Source organism: Neodiprion fabricii, chromosome 2 (assembly GCF_021155785.1).
Source record: "Neodiprion fabricii isolate iyNeoFabr1 chromosome 2, iyNeoFabr1.1, whole genome shotgun sequence".
Classification (NCBI taxonomy): Eukaryota; Metazoa; Arthropoda; class Insecta; order Hymenoptera; family Diprionidae; genus Neodiprion; species Neodiprion fabricii.
In genome coordinates, this window is record NC_060240.1 from 38,377,566 (window position 1) to 38,401,813 (window position 24,248).

At 41.3% G+C, this 24,248-nt stretch overlaps 4 protein-coding genes and 1 long non-coding RNA gene across 6 annotated transcripts in view; 2 read left to right on the forward strand and 3 right to left on the reverse strand.

Moving 5' to 3' along the window:
* Positions 1-4,349: 4,349 nt before the first annotated feature.
* Positions 4,350-14,702, forward strand: LOC124175788 (complement C1q-like protein 3). The gene is made up of 3 exons (XM_046556322.1): positions 4,350-4,502; positions 9,383-9,548; positions 9,712-14,702. Coding segments are annotated over exons 1-3 (489 nt in total). The 5' UTR covers positions 4,350-4,500; the 3' UTR covers positions 10,033-14,702.
* Positions 14,409-24,248, reverse strand: part of LOC124175784 (adenylosuccinate lyase) — a 40,059-nt gene continuing 30,219 nt past the window's right edge. The window contains exons 1-6 of one of the 2 annotated variants that reach the window (XM_046556318.1): positions 18,485-18,616; positions 16,439-16,642; positions 16,061-16,343; positions 15,771-15,922; positions 15,202-15,600; positions 14,409-15,062 (exon numbers count right to left, since the gene is read on the reverse strand). In XM_046556318.1, the coding sequence (XP_046412274.1) occupies positions 14,799-15,062; positions 15,202-15,600; positions 15,771-15,922; positions 16,061-16,343; positions 16,439-16,603 (1,263 nt within the window). In that variant the 5' untranslated portion in view covers positions 16,604-16,642; positions 18,485-18,616 and the 3' untranslated portion in view covers positions 14,409-14,798. Of the gene's footprint in view, positions 15,063-15,201; positions 15,601-15,770; positions 15,923-16,060; positions 16,344-16,438; positions 16,643-18,484; positions 18,617-24,248 lie in introns of those variants that run through there. The other variant, XM_046556317.1, reaches the window with a different exon arrangement.
* LOC124175789 (protein snakeskin) lies at positions 17,285-19,978 on the forward strand. The gene is made up of 4 exons (XM_046556323.1): positions 17,285-17,484; positions 18,455-18,661; positions 18,791-18,910; positions 18,982-19,978. Exons 1-4 carry the CDS (start codon positions 17,434-17,436, stop codon positions 19,081-19,083), a joined length of 480 nt encoding a protein of 159 aa, XP_046412279.1. The 5' UTR covers positions 17,285-17,433; the 3' UTR covers positions 19,084-19,978.
* Positions 19,365-21,092, reverse strand: LOC124175790. Its single transcript, XM_046556324.1, has 3 exons — positions 20,663-21,092; positions 20,404-20,562; positions 19,365-20,333 (listed from the first exon to the last, which is right to left on the reverse strand). The coding sequence occupies exons 1-3, from the start codon at positions 20,714-20,716 to the stop codon at positions 20,091-20,093; spliced, it is 456 nt and encodes a 151-aa protein (XP_046412280.1). The 5' UTR covers positions 20,717-21,092; the 3' UTR covers positions 19,365-20,090.
* Positions 21,138-23,873, reverse strand: LOC124175791. The gene is made up of 4 exons (XR_006869239.1): positions 23,001-23,873; positions 22,699-22,935; positions 21,999-22,381; positions 21,138-21,896 (listed from the first exon to the last, which is right to left on the reverse strand). It is a non-coding gene; the product is annotated as an uncharacterized LOC124175791 (long non-coding RNA).

Here is a 24,248-nt window from a genome sequence, read left to right on the forward strand (position 1 = left end):
AAATCCCGGGCTTAAAATGAAGCCTGCTCTGATAGCTCGAAGCCAACTTTCGTTTGCTCCAAATAAGATCGTCGGACTGACAGAACGGGTAACGTTGACAGGCAAGGTGTGGTCAGCGGTCCATTCTTGCCCTCCGGACACTCGTAACCTCGGCGAATATAATATCGTTGCTGAAATTACGTTTCGTAAATTTTTATCCTGGCGCGGCTTTCTTCTCGCAGCGTACAATTCTCTTTCATTTTTTAAATTCCGTTCTCGTTTTCTATCGAGAAATTGCAAGCCCCGAAGCCATCGCTGCTGAGTCCTATGCGCAGGAAATCGACGAGTCCCGTATCCTTGATCTTCGGCACTCCAGGCGACGTTCATCCAGTGACAACGTGATTAGTACTTAGATACAGTTGAGCTCAATGCGGATATAATTTAGCTGGGTAATTGCGGGTGACACGACGTCGGATATATTCAAGGCTCTGCCCTCGCCAAAGGCGAAAATGTTTTTCAATCATCTCTTTGTCAGTCGGGATCTGCAAGTCCGGTCCTTCGTTTGCCTGTTATGGAACGGTAGGCAAGATACGGACACCTGTAAACAAGCTTTGAATGTTGTGAATATGTACCAACGCTGGAAAGAATTCGCGCCCACATTTCACCTGTTCCAAGTGTAATTAAAACCTTGCCAAGTGTACGAACTCGACTGGAAACCAGGGTCAAAGACCCGATTACGATTTCCATGTGCAACAACTCGATGTAGCCAATGGAGGACGGAAAAGGTCTTTTTTTCAACGATGCAACTAACTTTCACCAGCGATTGACATTCGGTGGTTTTTGCTCGCCTCAACTTTTCAGAATATTCGAGAAACAACGTGAAGACGAGGTGAAGAAAACCGGAGACACGTTTCGCTAAATATTGGCAGAAAGCGGCGAACGGTTGTGAACTCTGTGACTATAAACTGCGGAGGCGTGAAGCAGGGCGAATTAGAAAAACTGACGAGTAATTTTCACGCTTTTTTCGAATTACTACTTCAATCATTTTCCTCACGACATTATCATTCGGATTTTTTCATCGCGTACAACGAAAATTTTTTTACCTTCTCTTTCCGTGACAAATTCTTAGCGAAGTAACTCGGCACAGTAGCATCAAAAATTCAAGGTTTCAGCAGCTTCTCCGTATATTTCTGACGTCTTTGATGGTGTACTATTTTCATGCGCATTGCCGGCCCACGTCGTAATTTGAATACGATTAACACTAATGCCGCAGGCTTGCATTGTAATAAAATTCTGTGACGTTGTCGCGATTGCGGAAACACGTGCAGTCGAGAATTTTACTGGAGGGGAAAATTGGCGGGATTTTTAAAAAAGCGGTCATTGTTGCACAACCACGTATCATTGACCTGAGGATTTATCCACAGTTCGATAAACGCGAGGATCTATGATGTATGTATATGAATTTTGTGAAAGATGTAAAAGCCGATAATCATATAGGTCTGAACAGCAGAATAAGATACTCCGTGATTTATATCCATCCCGCAGACTGACGAGCGACTAAACGCGTTGAAAAACTGCACGGAGAAAAACTTTCGCGCTGAAATAATAATTGGTGGATTATTTGCTCCTCTGGCTCCGAAGATTAACCCGGTTCGCATTAGCCTACGCAACATCTTGGCAACGGTTGATCATTACGCCGGCTACATATCGGACTTTGCAAGGCTATGTAGAAGAAAGAAAGTTAGACGATACATGCGAATATTTCGTAACACCTCTTATGCTCAAGATCCACCAGCGATCGTAATGCAAAGAGATCATCCGCCGACCACCCACGCTCTCGTATTCCCGTTTTACCTCGATCTTCGTCTGCGTTTCTCGTGAGAAAAGTTCCCTCCCCTTTTCATCGTCCGGTACCACGCGATGGAAAGATGATGAAACTTCCTCTGGACTGGTCATGGAATTAAAAGGGTACTCGCTGTCGAGCGCAAAACTGAAACGAGATCGTTTGACTTCGAAAAAAGCGTTCGCTCAAAATATTTGGCGATACTTTTTTTCAGAGCTTGCAGCTCACGGCAATGAAATGAAAAGTGACTCGAGTGTCGACGCCCCATTATAAAGTTAAATTAACGATAATTTGTTTCGTGGAGAGTGGTGAATTTACACACTATAACGATAAACTATCCGTTATCGAGGTTGAATTTTTAATTTCATCAAGGATAGGTATCCCCATATTCGTGTTCACGTTTGTATATTCTGCCACTCAGCTCCTGAATTTGAATGACCCTTGAACCCGGCTCAAATCGAGCACACCACGAAAATATATTAGGCTATAAAAATTCATCAGATTCACCAGACGCGTGCCTCAGTAGGTCTTCGGGCAGCTTTTTAAAAGCGAACTCGTTCCATTGACCCACTGGTACATTTTCGACAAACCACTCTCACGATTCTCGCCTCATGTCGCGCCTCTCAGCAACTAACTGCCGACTCCTTCCGCATCCGAGAGCAACCGATGAATACAAATCGATTCATCCATCCGGTGTAGGCGTTGAATTTTGAGAGCCAGCCCGATTTTTTTCTCCGTTCAGTTATCGTATTCTCTCTCTCCTCTCCGTATCCCTGAATTTTGTAACCAAAATATTAAACCAGAACTGTACCTCGACGAAAAAAAAAACATTTCTCCGTTATAAAAAGTTTTGACATTACCGGATCCGCAAAAGTAGGAAGAAATGAATGATCTGGTGAACGACGACGAAAAAAAACGGGTTCTACTTGCCCAGGGAGAGTGAATAAAAATGGTGGCGTTCGAGACGCGTCGCGAGTTCAGCAAACAAAATTAATTACTTCTTTATTGAACAGCTTTTGACCGTATTTATTACGTAAAGATATCACGCCCCGAGGTAAGGAATATTAACCAGAATCCAGGCACGATCTCGTCCACGAGATTAATCGCATTTCATGATCGAGAATTATTCAGCATGGGATTTAATTGTTTAATTCTTTTTAACGTCACACCGATATACCCGTTCCGTGTATTGTTGGCTCAAATTATCGTCGATGGAATAAATTTTACGCCAACGAACAGCTGTAGGTGCCGAATGATTACGTCCAACACTTCCGGCTGGGTATTTACTATACCCATTATGTCCCGTGTGCAAATCGCACGCCATTACATTATACCTACACACGACAATGCGATCTGTATCTAATCCCGCGCCATTCTGTCGGGATCTGACTGTCAATAGATTTTTTGTGCTCAGTTCTTGTTTTTTCTTGTCTATTTGTCTCACCGAAGGAAACTTGGTAAGTAAAAATCCAAAGTCGTTCGACGCATAAAAATCGATGTAGGTATATTGATTATTATAGTGGCGTTTAAATTTCTGCGGCGTAACAAAAACGGTTATTTTCCACTCTTTGCCTCTTTGTCTATAGGAAAACTATTTTCTTCTAAGCTGTGGGTATTTTCGAAAATTCTTAATGCATATTGTTGGGTGGTGTACAATGCGCGTAGATCCAGTAAAAATCGGTCACGAAAGTAAGCAAATAAATAAATCGTACGATACGGATTACAGTTACATTAAATCTTTTTCCCACTCTTCTTATATTCACCTCTTAATTTTTATCGTTCGTTTGTTTGTTTTATTTTTTTTTTTTTTTCAGAGCGGAGAAAGTTCCGAAGACACTATACATACCTATACCTACTGCGTTTTAATTACGTATTATTTTCTAACCAACTTTTTCGTGTCAGGTTCGACGCGGCGCCGATCCGAGTTGCCGGACTTCGAAGACCGGGACGCGTATCCCGTCCTAGCCATAATGCCAAATAGACTGTTACTAAACAATGACTTCTTAACGGCTGATCAGAGCTAACGGTGCGGTAGGAAAATAGTGCAGTGGGTCAGTCGAGAAATCCCGTCTTCGTGCCTTCGGCTTCGGCGCGTAGGAAGCGCACCTCGCTCGACGCAGCGCGTTGCAGGCCGGAAAAGGCGGAAAAAGGGCTGCGTTTTTGAACGGGGGAAAAAAAATTCGCTCGAAAACGCGTGCCTGATACTGGCAATCGATTCCAATTCCGATCGTTACTGCACCACGATTTGTTCGAAAATTTGTTAAACTTTTACGCTCAAACCACGGTCCGCGGTTACGTCCGCCTTACATAAACAATTCCGTTGCATAATTCAGATCCGTTGCTCGAAGGGTTCGTGACACGTTGCGCAAGCTCGAGTGGCTCGCGATCAGGGGAAGCGTTCGGTTCGGCGGGCGGAAAGCTGCGATGAATCCCCGCGATTCCCGATATTCGGTGAACCGTTTCCGCCCGTGACGACGAATCCTGCGGCGCGAAATGGAGGGGCGTTAGGCGATATGGACTCGGGGACTGGCTGGGACAGGGCAAGTGGCTCAACGGCGCTTGGAGAGCGCGCCGAGTTGATATAAAGCTCCGGGCTTCTCCTGTCTTCGCAACTGCGACCGGACCACCGGACATATCGGAACGCCTTGCCGCTGCCCGCCACTCCACTTCAAAACATCATGTGAGTCAATTTTTCTGCCATTTTAACGCCCCGACGATATTGGCGAGGAAGGTTCAGAGTGTTCGGATACTTGGTGCGGTTCGTTCGAGACGGAAATCGGCTACGCGACGAAACGATTTATCGTACAACTTCAAGGACGTTATTGTATATTATTGGTTGATTCGCGGTGCGATTTTTAGAACTCGGAGAAAACATTTTAGTTGATCAATTTTCATCAGAGATGTAGAGAGATAGATGTCGGTATATAAGTTTTTATGTCAGTAGCGATATTGAACAAGTACGTAAAGATGGAAAATTAATACGATTATTACGATTGATAAGAATATAAAGCAGAAAAAAAAAGTTAAAATGTAGGTAAAATAAGAAATCGAAATAAAGAGCAAAAAAACAGAGAGAGAAAGGAGAGAGGGACCTTGGTGCACCATCTTGGCATGCGATTTTCATTTCATAACGTTTGGTTTAGAATCCATGTTTAATCCCACACGTAAAAAACACGCGATAATTATGCGATTATGTAAATTGGATAATATTTCACATCTCACATGTCTCGTTTGGCTCATGAATCTGATTGAAATATATTATGCTAGTGAATTATATAACGTGAACAACAGAGGGTCACAAGACACCGTATGTATGCATTATATGTTCTCCTCGTATTTTTAGCTGCCAAATTTGGCTCACCTAGTCCAATCAGCTTCTGCACTCTGTGAATTTAGCTTCAAGCGACTCGTCGAAACTTCCGTTCCTCTCCAGTGAAATATTTATTGTTCTATCACGTCGCGTCTGCTCGGCAGGAAACTGCCTCGGTTCACTCGCTCCGGGTTATATAATTATCCGTTCGCCGTTCGGCTCACGCCAAATAAAACGCTTCATAATTGCGTCGTTACTCTCAAGATATAGCGCTTTCTCATAATTGAATATACAAGGAATTGCACAAGGCAGAGGAACACTAAATGGTGCATTATAGAAACCGATCAATCATCATCCCTCATCCTTCCACCCCAATAAGTCCTGGATCGTTACAATGAAATCTCCTAAGCACGTAGTTCCACTGACTCCAATCGTACGGCGGAATCGGCCTCGCCCGGATCCCACTATGCAATTACACTAATACTTACCCCATTGAATGTGTATTGATAGAGCCATATTTTCCACGGTTGGACGGCGCCCGATGCGAACGAGTAGGTGTAGCAGTATCACGGATAACGATCGCTAGTAGGAAGTGAGCTTTGAACAGCGTTACCTTCGCGCGTTTTACTCGCACGCCTGCTTAATACACAGATTTATGATCGAGTGGTCCGAAGTGTGTCAGCGGCTCCGATTTGTTCCAATTATTCGTATCGCCGTTTCACTGAGCCTCCAGAATCGCCCGATCTCCGGATCGAATCGTTCTCGTATTTTTCGGTTATTTACTCGCGAGTTTCAAGATATCTGGCTGCGATTTAATCCACTTTGCAGACGTGTTCCGAACCGATCGCTGTACGCGACCCACTTTCAGCCGCGTTTCACATGCAACACCGTATGTATTGTGGATTGTCGAGGAGATAGGTGTGCAAGGAGTCATCGACTTTTACTATATTTCTGAAGACAGGGATTCGGTTGCGTTGCATTTTTCTTTTTAAGACACCTCATTTCAGAAACATTAACCGATGTATGTATGTAGGCGTTTTGAGCTCCGCACAGTTTCGGTAGAGTATCGCGTATTCGACTTTCAATATTTGCAACATATTCTTTGTGCCTTGCGCGGGTATGTTAGGCGAGGGAACAAAAATGTTGACATGACAAAAACGAAACACGTGCCGTAGAACAAGACAATAGACTCCGATCTTATCAGGGCGTCATGCATGTCGGTCGTGACGAAAAAACGATTGGATTTCGTTGCGAAATTACGTAGTCATACGCAGTTCGCAATTCCCTATCACGTATATCTCTGTCGATTTTTTCAATTTTTTCAACTAACATAAAAACACCACGTTTTTGTACTTTGAACGAAAACGTTTCGCCAAATCAGATGCATAAATAATCGTTATTTTTTGCCGATCAATTTTTTTGTTGTAATACAATCGTAGAAAAGCGTTACAACGCCAATCAGCCATGTTGCGAAACGTTGCATAACCGGCTGTATGATATGAATAGTTGAAAAATTGCCAGCTGTCTTACAAGTAGAGAACCAGGCGCGTATTTGCATCGACGGTCACTTTGCACAGCTTCTCGTGTATAATAATTACCAATAAGAGGGTCAAAGGTTCCACGAACAACGATCGACGTTCTCCGTTGTAACTGGGTTCATCTGTCGCAATGCAAGTGACACAAGATCCACGAGATCCACAAGATCCGTGTAGGTATATGTGCAATGAGTGATCGATATTTCGTCAAGCTACATGAAAATGCGTTACGAATCGCTTCGGGTTTCGTAATTATAATTACAGTCGCGGGTCAGATTCGATTCACATTAATCTCTTCGCCTCGCTAATTATTCAATCATCATTTATCGTCCTATTTTTAACACGACCGAATTTTAATTATCCATGACGTTTTCTCCCTTGATCCTTGTAACTTGTACTATCGATCAAGCCAACTGTGCAAGATAATGAAAAATTTACGATACAAGCGATGGCGAACGTTGCCAGAAACACGCTGGGTGAATTGCGTTGTCGTTCTGCTAATTTTTTTTCCCTCGCCTTTCATTTTCATTATTGCCACTTTTTTCCTTTTAGTTTCAATACCGCGTTCAGCGTTAGTCTTTGATCGAAATCTCGACAGGACTCAGGAGCGTTGCGTTGGGTCACGTAGCAGCCATGCGGACTTGTTTTTTCCGTTGGGTCGCCTTGAAACTGAAGAAAGTGAAAGGGTTACGGACTCGTAGATTTACCTCGCGATAGCTTGAAAAATAAAAGTAAAAAAATACAGCGTGTGCAATAATATTAAAGTAGAACCGTAGAGAGAGAAAAGTAAACAGCAGGCGTTTGCGCAATATTCATTTCGGTTATAAATCACAACGGTTATCGGCCAGATCTTTACGACCCATTTTTTTTTCTTCACTCACTCTAGTGAGAATTGTACGTGAAATGGTTAGTTATTTGTTGGAAAATACGGTGTATAACGAGTATTACATCTGGGACTATTGACAATGGATTAAAACGTGAATAGCTGGGTATAAACCTCACGAAGGAAAACTTTCCCCCCGAAGCGAATAGAAAGTAGAGTAAACCAGAATCACGGGAGACACACTCGGGCGACTGATTTACAAGACCGATCGCGCGTGAACGATATCCTCCATTTTTTGCTGCTGTTACTTCTTTCTTCAGCTTATCTTTATCCTTCTCGTTCAGCACTAGGATTATCGGGGCGTGAACTCTATTCACCATACAATATTTATACATCTGGATCTAATTGTATAATGAAACACTTACGTCCTTGTACAAGACGCTAATTACCACCTGGTGTCAGCGGCATATTCCTGCAATGATAATGTGCTCAAGCTGGCCCCATTTTCCGAACACACCTGTATGGACGTGTTTCATTTCTGCTGCAGCTTTCGAGTTTAACTTCGTGTAATCTTTTTGTTATTCGTTTGGACAAAACTTGATTAATCGCGTGCCGATAAACCTGAAAGAACGTAGCGTTAATGCGGTGAATTAATTGCGCGATTTGATTAAGTGATCATGATCCCACTTTCATTGAAGTTTTTCGAAACTTCCTTAAGCTCAATTTAAATACTAACTTGGCCTCTTCAATGTCACAATGGCAGTACTAAATTCATCTTCAGAGTTTTCGTTCGAGGGAAAAACGCATGTGGAGAAAAATACGATCGTCATCGGACAAAGGATCTACAAATTGATGGATATTTACATTTATCCATACGAGACATTTCGATGAAAAATTATCTGTTCGTTCATTCGTCGTCAACACTAACAATCGATGACTCGAAGCTGCATAAATTCCGGGACATTCGCAGTACAGTTTCCTCTTATAAAATATTCGAGCTCTGACGTAATTATAATTATGCAGATATTAAAAAAAAGCTACAGAAACACTTAAACTTCAATCTCTGTGTAATAGCCGCAGTTGAGTGTAATATAATAATACAGAGAAGTTTAGAAATTTTTAAAATCATGTTAGCTAATTTACACTGAAATGTGCGGAAGTGTCTTCACGTACCGAATAAATACAATTTTACAAAAAAGAACGTAGTTTTGTATACTTTAACACGTACGTACCTGCTCATCTCGCATGGAAATATTACGCAACATTTTACTTTCTCCGACTTATTTACCGAACGGTATAACGGCAGGGAATTCAAATGATTTTCCAGCTCAAGGTTTCCCCATTCATGCTTTGAAGCTTTCATTGAACATGAAAAATTCTCAACACGCGATTTGAGACCGATTGATAAATTTTCCAACAACATTAAAACGATGGCAAACGGACAATTTGAGTAAAGTTAAATAAAATCTCCTCTTCTTTCGCTCCAAAATGGTCCGCAGTAAAAGTAAACGAGCGCGTCAACGTTCAAAGGACTCTCACAGTCAGGCTTCCTTACGAACAAGTCGGAAGTCAAGGGTGACCATATCGGAAAACGAATCCCCGAGTGCCGTTCACGTCCGTCAAAGAAGTCACGCGAGGCCTCGAATACGATTCCGAAAGTGCGAATGCGTGAATACCTGCTTGGCAGTCTGGTCTCGAACGATTCTTAGCTCGACCGTCGTCGCCTCGAGCAGTGAAAGTTGAACCTCGGCCAATTGAACTCTGCAACTCGATAGTATCAAACGGTGGCGTCTCAAATTCAGAATCCCAATTAGGCAAAGTGTATTTAAACCAACACGTCCGTTACAGGTACGCATGTCGGATTGTTTTCACATTGAAAAATCTATTTACAGGTGGGTGGTGTGGTCAGTTCTCCTCCTGCAAATCGCCTCGCTCAGCTATGCCGCAATTCCGGATCCACCGACTGCCAGGACAACCACAGTCGGAGCCCGAAAGCTCGCCACCGCCGAGGATTGCTTAGGCGTCGTAGCCTTTGCCGCTTCTCACGGTCAAATCAACGTAAGCATTGCCTGTAAAGGAGCAAACTAGAATATTTGCGAAACGGTGACCAGGACGAAGAAGTTCTGATAACGAGTTATAATCGTAAGCCGAAGAAGGACCTTCTTTTTCGAAGCTTATGTTCTCCCAAATTTTGCCTCACCAATCAATATCCTTCTTCAAGGATGCGAGGGTCGTGCTTTCGGAGACCCTGGTCAACAAAGGTGTCGGCTACGTGCCGGCAACGGGCACATTCACGACGCACTGTCCGGGGCTTTACCAGTTCAGCTTTGCCGGATACGGTAGTTCGGATTTGCGATTGACTCTGAAGCGCAAAGGAAGCAGAAGCCAATCGTGGATTCCTGTGGTCAGCGTAGGTCCTGGGGGAGGATCGAACCTGGTCCTCCTGGACATGGAGGCGGGCGATCAGCTCGCCGTCTTTGTTGAGTCGGGAAAAATATCCGACGGCGCTACTTTCACCGGCCATCGCATGGCGAAGAAGTGATGAACGGAAGGAAGCCCCACTTTCTCCGACTCCTGTGACCTTCTTGCTCTTTACTCTTCCTCTTATTCGCTGTTTGTTCGTTTATTTTCTTTTCTTTTTTGTTTCTTTTTTTTTCTTTTATTCTTGTTTGTTTCACGTTTCTTTATTTCATCTTTTTGATTTTTTCTTCCGTTTTAACCGACGAAATCAAATCAAGTTGACTGCCATCTACGTCGTCGATTTGTCGCTGATCTCCAATAGCGCGCAATTCTTCAACGGACTCGCAGATCGGTTATATTCGAATTAAAGACTAACAAAACCAATGTCGAATGGATACAAAAATGCCGAGAAAGTTGTCACTTCGGACAGATTTTGATATTCATCGGCATTTTTATAGCCAGCTCTTGGTCATTCGGTAAATCAACATAACTGGGTGTGCATTTTATGCAATCCTCCAAAAACTAGAAACTTCGTTTAAAGCCGATATATAGTGACAGGAATCTCGACAGCCAATTTGTTATTGTGAAAAAAATTGGATAACCCGTCACTGTCGCCATCAGCTGAAAAAAAAAAACAACAAAATATTGAACTGATAAGAATTAAGAGTTCAAGAAAAAAAAGGAAAGATATGTTAATATGCACAGGTCTTTACAAAGTCGTAGATTTCTACCATCGGCTTTTAAAACACTTTCGAAACATTCCCACCAGAAATTTTTAAATGTCAATTGACACGTCCATGAACTTTTTCTGTCGCTTTGTTATTATATATTATTATGAAACTTATTTTATTACATAGACACGTTGTAAATATTGACTAACATTATCTGAGCACGATTCTTCCGACTAAATCTTATTGTTAGAGTTCCTAATTGGGATAACAAAAATGTTTTGACACGTTAGGATCGAAAGACACAACAATATTTCTATATCAATTGAAAATGGCTGTATTGCACTGTGATAGCTTACCTTTGACTTATACTCGTCTCAATCTTATATTCTGCATCCCCCCCCACCCCCCTGCAGATGATTTTCCGATTCTTTGCAACTTATTCTGAGAACTATCGATTGATTTTAGATTTTTTCACAATTATTTAAATATGTTTCCACAATCGATAATTGTAATTCACTTCTGACAATAGCTTCAAAGAATCGTAAAATATCCATCAAGTCTCGTCTTGCAATATTGCAGCAAATCTTTATTTTTTACTGTTCTATTCTTTCCTACATCCGCTGTCCTGTGTTCTATTTCTTCCTGACTCGTCTTTTGTACCTTTTCCTTGTTTCTTCTTCTTGCTCTTGAAAACTAACCATTTCGAACCACCTTTGGTCTTTTTTTCTTCTTTTATTTCCTCTTCTATCTAGTCTTCCCTCGGCTTTTGAGGCTAATAACTTTACTCCACGATTTTCTCTACCCTTTTCTGAAGCTTTCTTCGTTTCCGTCTTTGGTTTTCCTATTTTTTTTCTTACATTCTCAACTACTTTTTTCTTCTCTGAAAACTTTACTTTCCTTTTCTCTTCTCTGACAATTTTACTCTCCTTTTCTGTTCTCCGACAATTTTACTCTCCTTTTCTTTTCTCTGACAATTTTTTTCACCTTTTTTCTGACAATTTTACCCCCCTTTTCTCTTCTCTGACAATTTTCTTTTCCTTCTCTCTTCTCTGACAATTTTACTCTCCGTTTCTTTTCTCTTCCCTTCGGAATTCTACCCGCAGACAATGCTACTCCACTTTTACCTCTCTGTTCACTACTCTTGTATGATTCGCTACTATCCATGTTCCGAAAATGAACAACTTTTCTTTTCATACTCTTTTCCTTTGTCAATTCTTCTTCGCGATGATCTTTTATTTTCCCACGGCACAAATAAACCCTGTTCTTCCCTTTTTCACTTTTATTGTGCAATTCTTTTCTCAACTATATTTCAGTCTCTCTTCTCTTTTCTGTTCTTCCACTCTGACCAACCGATATTATGATCTCAAAATTTAGCCAAATCTTGCCAAGGATTACAATATTTATATTTACATTTCAACTTCGGCAGCACTTATTCTAAGTTTTCAGTTCTTTATTTCTGTTTCAATCTTTTCTAGTCTGTCTTTTACTCCCACCTCATTCTTTATCTTTCTTTCAGACAATTTTCTATCAAGTTCTGTTTCTCCTGTTTATGTTTAGAACTCGAACGCTTTCAGTTTCTCATCTTTTCTTCGCGCCTATTTCTTCCTCAGCAAACTTCTACACGACTCTTATTCCATTCCAACTTACTATCTGTACCTGAAATTTCAAGTTCTTAGACAACTTACAAATTACAACTTTAGTGATTACCATGGAATCTTAACAAATTCGATCCATTCCTGGATTTCACGCTATCTAATAAATAATTTCATTATCTAGGGTCTTTCCGTAGGTATAATACATGATCTACTAATGATCTACAAGTACTTGTCTATTCTACACGGCCTTTTTCTAGCCTTCAAATTTCCGCGTACCTTTTACAACTCTTTTCTGAAATACTTTTCTATACTCCGACTGTAGTCTTTGACGACCCTTTTATACTTATCTCTGTTTCTATTTTCCATCTATCTAAAGCTAAATTTCTGTATTTTTCCACTTTCATCTGTTACTCTCCATATTCCTTCGTTCTATTCTATTCTATTTTATTTACTTTCTTCTCCACTGTTCGTTCTGAAATCTTTCCCCTACGTTTCTATTTATCTTTTGCTTTCCTTTTCTTTCCACTCCTTAGGCTTTTCTTTAATCTCAACTTCATTTTTTACCGCGTCTAGAGCTTGTCTTTTACCCCATCAATGTATGAAACACTGTGGAATGATGATAGTCTTACCGCATCTACACAATAAACATCTCTACTGAACAGTATTACAACTGATTCTTAACAACCACGATAAGTCTGGCTTTTCACAAACTATCCATCTAAATAATTGCAATAATAGTTAATCACAGAATCACCGTTTCCAATTTTGCATATCACACTCGGCTCACAATTCAGCTTTATGACATCCGAACCTTTTTACCACATCCAAACTTGTCTTGCTCTCATGTCTTTCTTTAGACCTAATATTTCGCTCACTACAGCATCTATCCTCGTCTCTGCTATATTTCCACCTACTCTTCCTTCCTTGACTTGTCTTTCTCTTTACCTGTTTCTTCTTTCCGTTTCTGGACCTAATTTTTCTTTTCTTCTATAATTTTTATCTCAACTACGAAATCTTCTCCACTTCCTCGCCTATGAACTAAAATTCTACTCTGAATGGGACGTCTATCAATCATATCTATCACCTCTTCTAAACCTTCTGCCTTTTTTTCTTTCTTCGTTTCATTAATACCTATTCAATTGTTAGATAGTGTACACTGTGCTTCGCCTCGTCCTTTTCCTTCCTCATATTCTACGAGTCTTTTTATTATCTCTACTCTTTACTTCGCCTGAACTTTAGAGTCGTTATTTTTTCTACGCATTTTCGACTGATCTTTTCTTTCACCAAGTTCTATACAATTCTCAATAGAATGAAGAAAAAAATAACATGCGTGTAGAAAAAAAAAAGATACTACGAAAAACCCAATGCTGTGATTATCGTATACTAAACGTGCCCTTTACTACGTCTACATACTTTACTATCTCTATAACTCGTACGATTTACTCTTGATACTGTTATTCTTATGGTTCTCGTACTTTTACTGTTATACCCTACTTTTATACTCTCCCTTAATTATACGTGTGTACGTACCTACTTCCGATGTGTGTTTTAACATGAAAATTTCGTAGGATATCTCTTAAGGCTTGAACTGTTAACGATCGTGTCTTTTTTTCTTATCCTATTACGACTGACTGTCTTCTCGTAAGTATCTGTTATCACCCCACCTGACTCTCTATAAACTATACTATTTTTTGTAATAAAATGTGATTTTTATCCTAATCTAAAGCATTTCAATTATTGTACTATCACTACTCACTTTCCTTAACCATCTTTTCCTCTTCTTGTATGAAATATCAATGTTCAGAATTTTCCTCTCTACACTCTTTAGTCTGTCCTAAATTCATGTGTTTAAACATTCATGCTGCGTTAGCGACGAACTTGTTTTTTCCTCGATAACTATCTATCTCTTTTTTCTCTATTTTCATTGCCATCAATACAATAATTCTACACCTATCGCTCACAAATTTCTCTCTAGAAACACTGACACAATTTGTTTGCTTTCGTACCTATTGAATGGTGATTATACTCGTTACTTTGCTCATTATGTGAAAGTTTTCTATATGCTAATTAACTCTGTCTATTTTTCGGTGATTTTTTCAACAAGCATCTGTAGCGACTGTATCACTTCTTTTCAATGATCACCGTCATTATAAATTTCAACGTAAATTAAAGATTCTTTTTTCCCCACGCTGTCACAGATAATCGATTTATGTTTAGTCAGTAGAAACGTAAAACGATTTATTCTCCATCTCGATTATATTACAATTTATGTATTTGGATTGAAACTCGACCCAATATACGTCCACGATTTTAAATCGGCCGATTATAGAAACGGCACATATGTATAATTCTATATAAACATATACTACACGCATGCACATATGTGAAAAATAAATGCTTGTATAATATAAGTATATAAGGGAATAATATTAGATACCAATATGTTACGCACAATAAACTTGAACAGAAGCATGCATTACAATTGACTTTCTGGTTTTTTTTTTTTATCTCAACGATATTGAACCTCACCGTTTTACAGAAAAAAAACGCGCGCGATAAAATCGGCAAATTCAAGTTTCAACTCAAATCAGCAAAGTAACGGGCGCCTGTTCGATATTCTCGTAAGTTTTGAGAACAGAATAGACCTCCTCGTTCAAGAATTCTTCAACCTGCTCCGGCGCCCTCCCGACGAAAGTTGAAGGATCGAGAAGTCCGTCTAGCTGCCCAAGAATCGGCGCAAAGTAAGGATCCTTCCTGATCCTTTCGACCAAGTCGTTGTCCAGTCCGTGCTGCTTGACTTGGGCACCAGCCTGATGCGAAAGCACGCGAATCTTCTCGTGGCAAACCTGAATAAGCAGCTCAAAGTGTGTTTTTTTTTCAATGCGATTTCTCTCGCCCAGAAAAGCGAGGATAAGACGAATTCGGCAGTGAAGTAAAATAGCCTAGCTGAAAAGCGGAAAATGAAAGATGTAGAAAATGAGTCACCTGTCTATCTCCACCAGCCTTGACCATGGCCATTATCACGTTCTCCGTCGACATGAACGGTAATTCCTGAGCGACGTGTCGCGCAATGACTTTCGGGTAAACGACCAGACCTTCGGTGATGTTTTGCAGGGTTATGAGAACGGCGTCCGCAGAAAGGAAGGCCTCGGCAAGGGTGATCCGCCGGTTCGCAGAGTCGTCGAGGGTCCGTTCCATCCACTGGGTCGCGGCTGTTTGGAGCGTGTTACTCGCCAAGGTCATGAGGTGACGAGCGATGCTGCAACACCTCTCGGACCGCATTGGATTCCTCTTGTAGGGCATTGCGCTCGATCCTATTTGCGTCGTCTCAAAGGGTTCCTCCACCTCCTTCATGTTGGCCAGCAAACGAATGTCACTGCAAATCTGGAAGACGTGGAATATGCGGTTTCGTTGCCTTTTTGTTGCGGAAAAATAAATAAGACTGTCGGAACTGTCGAACTTTCGTGGTTCCAGGCTTCAGCGTCACCCTAGATGACTTACGGAATGTGTTCAGTCGTCGTTTCGCAATCTCGCAAAATTGAAGAGATACTCACCTTGTGCACCGTGGATCCTAGAGAGGCGAGTACGTTGATGCATTCAGCGTCGACTTTCCTCGAATATGTCTGACCAGTAACGGGATAGCACTTCTCGAAACCGGCCATCTTGGTGACCAGAAGATCCAGCTGCTTTACTTTCTCTCCGTCACCTTTTCGCAGCGAACTTAATATTCAACAATTTTCTTGCAATCGTTCGATTGGTAAAAATTTTCAACAGCAGAGAGGCTAAGCCAATCGATAGCTGAGAAAAATTTTCTCAATTTGCAGAGTGTGATTTTAAGACTCACCGTCGAAGAGCTGCAGGAAAGAAGCCTGCGTGCCTGTGGTTCCTTTGACCCCACGGAACCTGAGATCATCCCTCGCTCTGCGAAGAGCTCTTTCGTCCATGAGCAAATCGTGGAGCCAGAGACTCGCTCTCTTCCCAACCGTCGTCAGTTGAGCTGGTTGAAGGTGAGTAAATCCGAGAGTAGGCAGCGACCGATACTCGTGAGCAAATTTAGACAGTCGAGTCAAAACGCCACCGAGTTTTGGCAGGAGAACATTGAATCCGGCACGAAGGATCAACAGGTCCTTTAAAGATCATTTCGTCATTACGCTACTACAATCATGCTCTCTCTCTCTTTCTCTCTCTCATCATTCTCATTTTTCCAATGAAACAGACTCACAGCGTTGTCTCCAACGTAGCAGCTAGTGGCTCCAAGGTGAATGATGGGGGCGGCTTTGGGGCACTGATTTCCGAATACGTGAACGTGGGCCATGACATCATGCCTGGTCTTTCGTTCCTCCGCTGCAGCAGCTGAGAAGTCTATGTTATCAAGATGCGCCTCCATTTCGGCGATTTGATCGGGAGTGATGCTCAGCCCCAGTTCCTGAAACGAAAAATCTGGTTCAAGGTTGGTTCCGAAGGTGATTCATAGGTGTTGGAAACAAGGCTGGAAATCATAGCACCACAGCTTAAAGTTAATCAATGGGATGTGGACAGGATCGATCTACAGATAGGCAGACAGTTGTAGCGTACGTAGTATCATATTATTATCGTTGCGTTCGTCATCCATTGTGCATTCGTGAGCAGGTAGCCAATAGTAAATGAATTCCTGGAAACGTGATTACCAACATACTTTCGGGATTACCTCACCTTATCAATAGAGCATGAATCATTTGATCGAGAGATAATGAGACGAGGGGTTCAATATGACCGGTTTGATGGCGTTAGCTGTGATTCCCTGGCTGGATATGGAATAACGAAAGGATATGAAGGCTGCTTGAGACGAATTTGAAGCCGAGACAGGCTTAATGGAATTCAAATTACAGGTATCTTTCAACGACGGTGAAAAGTGGGACAAGCGTATCACCTGCTCATTTTCCAACACGTATTTGAATTATCAAAAGATAAGCGATAAGGGAATCTCACCGCGGCAATCGCGCCTGCGCCCAACTGTACTTTTCGTTTCATCCACGCTACGCTTGGCTTTTTGTAAGATTAGATAAACAGGGCTTGGTCTTGTATCGAGTCCAGCTAGCGTGCAAAGCAGATGTCTTTTACCCATTGTTTTTGATCGGTTACGGTACAGTGTAGTGCAGTGTGGTTTTAGTTATCCGGTGAAATTCGGTTCATTCATTCGTCACACTAAACCGGACTGTCTTTTTTCCATCCGCCAAGATGATGTCCATACAAACGATCGGCGGGATAGTATTGAAAGTGCTGAAACTGGTGAGGAAACCTTCGCTGAAGACTTTGAAATTTTCGTTACAGAATTTGCGATCATCTCCATTTGCCACTGACACCTCAAACCTTAAAAGGTCTAAAAGTGTTATAAATGCCCTGAAGATTCACAATAAAAGTCATGCAATTGATGAAGATCACTTTTCGAAAACGTGTGCTGTACTATTCAAAAAAGTGAAATTTTTCATAGTAGTCACTATCATTGGCTGAGCCTGAGGAAAATCTGAGATAACAATTTGTCACACGTACAGGTTTTAACAGTACTATGAGTCAACCGTGTCTGATATCTACAATAATCAGTGAATAACTTGTAGTTACAAATATTCGGTTTGGAATGAAATGGCCGTTTCGATTCATGATATTCTGCGGTCAATCCACGTTTCGAGTTTTCAAGTCAATCGTAGCAATTTACTCAACGGATTAAAGTAATCCCAATAGATTAGCCGCAATGCTAGTATGTGGGATACTTTTTAACGAATGGTACGATTCGTCAAGCTGTCAGAGTCTACGTTTAGTTCGAATTAAACATTGAAAATTTGAGATGAAAAATAAAATGTAGAAAACACTGCAACTTCGATGGTGAATCATTTTTGCTCCTCCATATCGGCAAGCGATAAGCAACCACTGTTTGTACAGTGCGATATCATAACGCATGACACATTAACGCACATTCACAATTTCACTCTCTCAATGCCTTAGAACACCTGCAACCAGCAACTCAATTTCAAAGCACCGACTGGCAAACTATGTCAACGTAAATGAAAAACCGATATGCAATTTATGTGTTAAACGGTTGCCGATAAAAATTTTCCTGGTCGCTAAATAGCCGAAGAAAAATAATATTCAATTATCGTAACTGACAATGAGCATACTAGCTTTACCACCACATGATTAACGGACAGATTAATAACTGATCAAAGGATTTGGGCAGCGTTTAACTGAAATCAATTTATCGCAGGTGATCAACCTGATCATCATTATTCTTTACCGAACGGGATACGGTGGCGAATTCCTCGGTGTCGGAGGAACATGGAACTTGAACGAGGATAAGAATCCGGATGTCGAAATCGTGGCATCGGGTATCTTCGTTGGATTCTTCATCTACACTCTCGTTGTTACGATCACCTTCTGCTTCGGCAATACGGACCACACTAAATCGCTAGTGGTAAATCCAGTGCCAATTATTTGTCTCTTTATTTATACATAGTCCAAGCCGTCCTATCCTTGAATCTACAGCTGTGCTGGCTCTGACTTTTCAACCATTGCCACTCCAAAAAATTTTATTTCCTTGCAGGAAATCATCATGAATTTCGTTGGAATGTTCATGTTCATCGCAGTTGGTGCAATCGCGCTGCATTATTGGCACGGGTATCAAAGCGAGCACAAGTACTTGCACGTGTCAACTGAAAGACAGGTAAAGTTAGATAAACTTGGCAAAATTTAGGAAAAGCTGATAAATGATTCAAATATTTTTTAAAATTACAGATTGGGCTGGCTTTAGGGTCACTCTGTGTGATCGAAGGAGCCGCCTACCTTATCGACCTCGTCCTGTCGGTACTCGAATACGCAAACGAAGTTTTGAACTAAAGGAGAAATGATCCTCGACGATGATGTCTCAATTATGTAAAAGAACGGAAACACCTCGCCGTCTTTTTTCATTTAGTTTGCAGACTTCACATTTTCATTATCATCCCCAGGCTCTCGGCAAAGTAGGCATATATGCAGTGTTGTTAGAAGAAAATTGATCCCAGTAAATCGATCTATTCCGAAGTTTTGCGTCATCATAATATTTCACGATGTATACGTGCACGATCTCTCTACCGTCAAAACATCACCGTTGCTTCGTTTCATCACACATTTTTGCACAATTTTTATAAGCGAGTATAAAGGTTTCGAGTTATACATCTTTTAAATTTGATATAGCGTGTGAACGATTTTCCAAGTTCACTTAATTTCATTTCAACTGGACACGACGTTTCGTCAAAGTTTACCGACAATTTGATAACTTATCAGACAATTATCGCACCTGCATAAAACATTATATATTGTCGCGAAATGTTATGCAAAATATTAGTACAAGTTAGAAATGGTAATATTTTTATAATACACACATTTGAGTATCTATAGGTATTACATTATATTATGTAGGTATTACATTATATTATGTAGGTATATAATATGTATTATTTTACGTATGATAAGTGCAATTAACGATTATAACAACCCGATTATATTTTTCTTCATTCTTTTTCAATGTACCAATCGCCTCGTTCACAATTTGTGCATAGGCGTGGGGTTCTGTAACGAGTCATTCGATCAAACATGTCGCATAAGACTGCCAATTCATGTACTCCACGATAGCTGAACAGGTGTTCAAACTTGTACAGTTTCATCTTTTTGTACATTATATAATGTATATTCATGAATACCAAAAACCCGAGCGCGTGTTTGAGTTGAAAATAAAGCTGACGCACGAATAAAATTCTCGACTTATATCAACCCATTTAAATTGACGCGCAATTCTGAGTGATGGGTATGATCTTGATATATCTATTAGAAAAGTTGGTCAAATATTTGGAGCGGTTTCTCTGGAGCTAATCGTCGTTGCGCTCATTCTGATCGTCGTCGGTTTTTACCAATGGCCTCACCGCTATCCAGCAGCACAAAACGGGGTCGTATACTATTCGATAAACGACCAAGTCCGAGAGAAAGAAGAGGACGTTCAGAGCCAAAAGGCCGATGAAGAGCTCGTCGAGTTTGTTAGCGCTCCGCTGCTTGACTGACACGCAAATTCCAATGGCCAAAATTGTTATACACAAAACGTCGAACACGGCTTCCTGAAAATGTCACAGTATTGGTAGTTCGTGTAACAAGGCCGAGAAAATATTTTCGCTGATTCGTACGTACAGTGAATTCGTGGACGTTTCTTGTCGCGTGGGACACGATGAAGACGGTACTGATCACGAGACTGGTGCCACATGACGTCAATGCTACGACGAATGCCCCTCGTGGCCAAGAATCTACCTCCATGTAACACGCAGAGACGATGCACACGAAGCATGTAATCTATTTTTGAAATATGATGTGGACTTGGAAATTTCGAAATGCGAAATCTTTGAAATCTTGACACGAAATAAAATAACTCCACTTGTTTGTTTTTTCTAACCCATTCCAGTAGCTTTGTGCAGTACTTGCTGCCGCGAAAAAAGATCGGATGCATCTGTAGCTAATTTTTTCAAAGCTTCCAATCGTGCTTTTAAGTTCCACGAAGGCACGATCTCGTCTTGATGTTACGTCGCTTAAAATCGTTTAAAAAATTTGAAGAAACAGACTGACAGCGTCGAAGTTTAGCCTAAAAGTATATCTGCAAGGTGCAATATTTACCGCTATGGCAATAATTGAGCTCATCGACTACGGACTAATTGGATTCAAGATAACCGAAGCCGTAAGTAAAAGGCGCAAGCATACGCATTTACTGATCGCGTAAATGCGATTCGGACACTGATTGAACGTGGTCAAAATATTATACGTTTGCTGCAGGGCCTCTGTGCCGTTGGTTCTATCTTCGTGAGTAATTGGCGAATGAGCTACTGGAACGTTCCTGTGTTCACGCTCTTGGTCGTCAGCACGATCGGCTACGCCTTAATATCAATTGCACTGATATGCGTTGGACTGTCTGGAAAGCCGCAGTATTTTGTGGTAAGAACCGTAAAATCGTTTGACCATTCATTTTCTTGTGACATTGTTTCTTAACATAGTCCGTTCTCTTCACGGGCTTGGGAGCAGCCCTCAATTTCATATCAGCTACTTTGATGGTGCTCAGAGTTTTCGTCTTCCAAGAGAGAGAGACGAAAGATGGAAAGCCCTACTCTTACGTGTCCGAGGGAATGTTGGCTTTCTGGATGTACGGTAAGCAGATGAATAATTGGTCGTTATTTTAAAGAAAGGTGATGGTATTTACATAATATTGAGTTTTTAAGCATGCTCCATCGCCATGGTTCTGGACCTGACATGCAATTCTACACCAAAAGTAATCGAGACGCACAGCTCAGACGATGATGAGGACGAGGATGAAGATGGGGTCAGGAGGAAATCGCGATACACCGAGACCACCTGATGCTCCATAAATGCTTCAAAGACAATGAGAAATAAAGATCTTCAGATATGTCTAGAAGTAAAAAAACATTCCTGACCGAACATTTGCTTTTTCTATTTCTTACTGTTTCCATTGTATCTGGCTATGATAATGTAACATTAATAATCATTCGAGAGAAAAAAATTAACCAGTCATTATTGAATCGTCGGCGTCCAGCATCGTACTGAAATTCAGTCTCGGCTCATGACATCGCCGATATATTTCATGCCGAGGAATGTGTCGAAGACCATGACAATAGCTGTGACTGAAAGTGAAAATGCAGTTTAGAATATTGGCAATTTCATCGAGAATCTCATCTCTTGACAATACTTTTACTGTTTATTATATTTGCGTTGCCTGGACAAACCCGAGAGGATGATGCCCAGATGGAAATCGAGCATTGAAACTTTCCCGTCTGACCCATCTTGCACTTCTTCGTAGTTACGAAACGCCATGATACTGCCAATCACGAAGACGACAACGCCAATAACCGTGAACCTCAATTCCTTTCATAAGAATTTCTTTTATAAAACATTGCAGTTTCCACTTCCGGCAGAGCTCATTCTATTCTTTTTTTTACTGTAAACTAACGATTAGCTGATGTGGCTGCTCTAGCACATAGGCTAGCAAAATAACCATCAATATAATCGTATAGGTTCCTGTGTCTATGCAAAATACCATCGTCAAGCTATTTGGCCAGGTGAATCTATCCTGAAGTAATACCAAGACGAAACCAACCAGGACTAGGACCTGTTAAGAATTACAAATGATGGTCAATTTCACGAACAGTATAGAAATAAAAGTTGGGCAGAGTCATGGTTTCGAGCACAATACCAGCTCTACAATCTTCAGCACGAAGTTGGGATTTTTCAGAAGCTCGAACGCCCTCGCAACCATTTTTACAAAGCCTGTTAAGAAACGCGATGCGGGTGTGTTGGAAAAAAATACTGTTCCCTACCTATACAGAATAAATATTTTGCGTAAAGGTCCGTCACCCTGACTTATCGTTCGCGCCTGCCACAAGCCGACTCGACGCCAAAACAAAACTGAACCTCTGCAAAACTCACATGCCAATGCGGTACTAAATCTTCGACAGCTGATTATAATTCCTGCCTTCGTCCCGTAACATTTTTTTTTTTTTTTTTTTGGAGCATCCTTCGTGAATGAATAAGACGAGTTTATCAGCCTTTCAAGAATGTGTCAATGGGGTGGTCGGAGTAAAGCTGCACGTGGAAGTCTTGACTGATTGATGAACGTATCCTTGGCGTGCAAATTTATTTCCTTGGTGAGATAACCTTCAATGGCTAAAAAAACGTAAAATATATCCATGGATCAACTCCCGCTTAGATTTGACATTTGTTTTTCTTACTTGATCCTAGTGCTGTTGTTGTCTAGCCTCCTATGGCTACGTCCAACCAGTCCTCGTATTTTATCCGAACTGGATCAGGATCCTGATACCATCATTTGTTAGCGGGTACATAATCGTCAACTTCTCCGAAATATCCGTGAGCGCGATGGGACGTCCACATACTTTCATAGTGAGTACTTCGTCTCACGTATCTCTAAAGGAAGCCAACTGTGAACTTGACTGCATAATAAACCTGTCAATTAACTTCTCCAAGCGCATTACAACCCCATTCACTAATCTTGCCAAGTGTAGGAAATGGTGTTTGCCGGCTTGGGATGCATCGTGAGTTTCATATGCGGGGTGTTCGAGATATATCAATGGGCATCGTGGTTCAGCAGTGTAGTAGGAGACGCCAGAACAATTGGGTAAGACGTTGTAGATGCTTTTTGCTGATTCGCAATGTCTTTTAGTCTCGATGCCTGATTTTTTGGGATTTTTAGGTGGCAAGAACTGATTTTGGCCATTTCGTGTCTGATCAATGCCGCGGTGCTGTTGATCGACTTCGTCCATTACGCGTTTCCATGGGCGAGGCAAGCCTTGGTCGAAGATCCGGTTGACCAACGTCATGACGATCCACAGACGAATGACGAAGTATTTATTGTAAAATAACTGAATAATGCGAGGCGATAAAGTGGAGGAGAGAATTTGGAAAACGCATTGTATACAGTACCTAGTGCTACTTTATTAACTGGGTCACTGGGGCATCTCTAAGTGCTATAATTGATGACACGCTAATTAGAAAATTCAAGAATCGAGGTGACGACTGGGGAAAAAAGTTGTAAGCTAGTCTCAAGCCTGCATCAGATGAAATTCTTTAGTGGCGCTAAGTTCCTCTTGTCATGACCAATAGCGGAGTCCACAATTCCAGTGCAAGCAAAAATACGATCCTCTTCAACGTGGCCACCTAGGCGGATCACACACCGTCAGACTGTATGATACGGGGTTGCCCAGGCGGGCGCAACCTCTGACGACGCCAAGTTGCACTAATTGATCTACTTGACTTCGTGACCGCTCTTAGTACCGGATGACGAGCACCCACGCCGTAATTTCCTGACCCGACTTGACCCCGAGTTAGCCGAGCGATCTTCTGTATCCTGAGAGTCCAAAGACAGAACTTGCTGCATATAATTAACGCGAGTGACTTGACTAAAAATGCATCTCAGGTCCGAAGTTGTGAATATAACGTTTTGTATTTTGAGAACGACACAA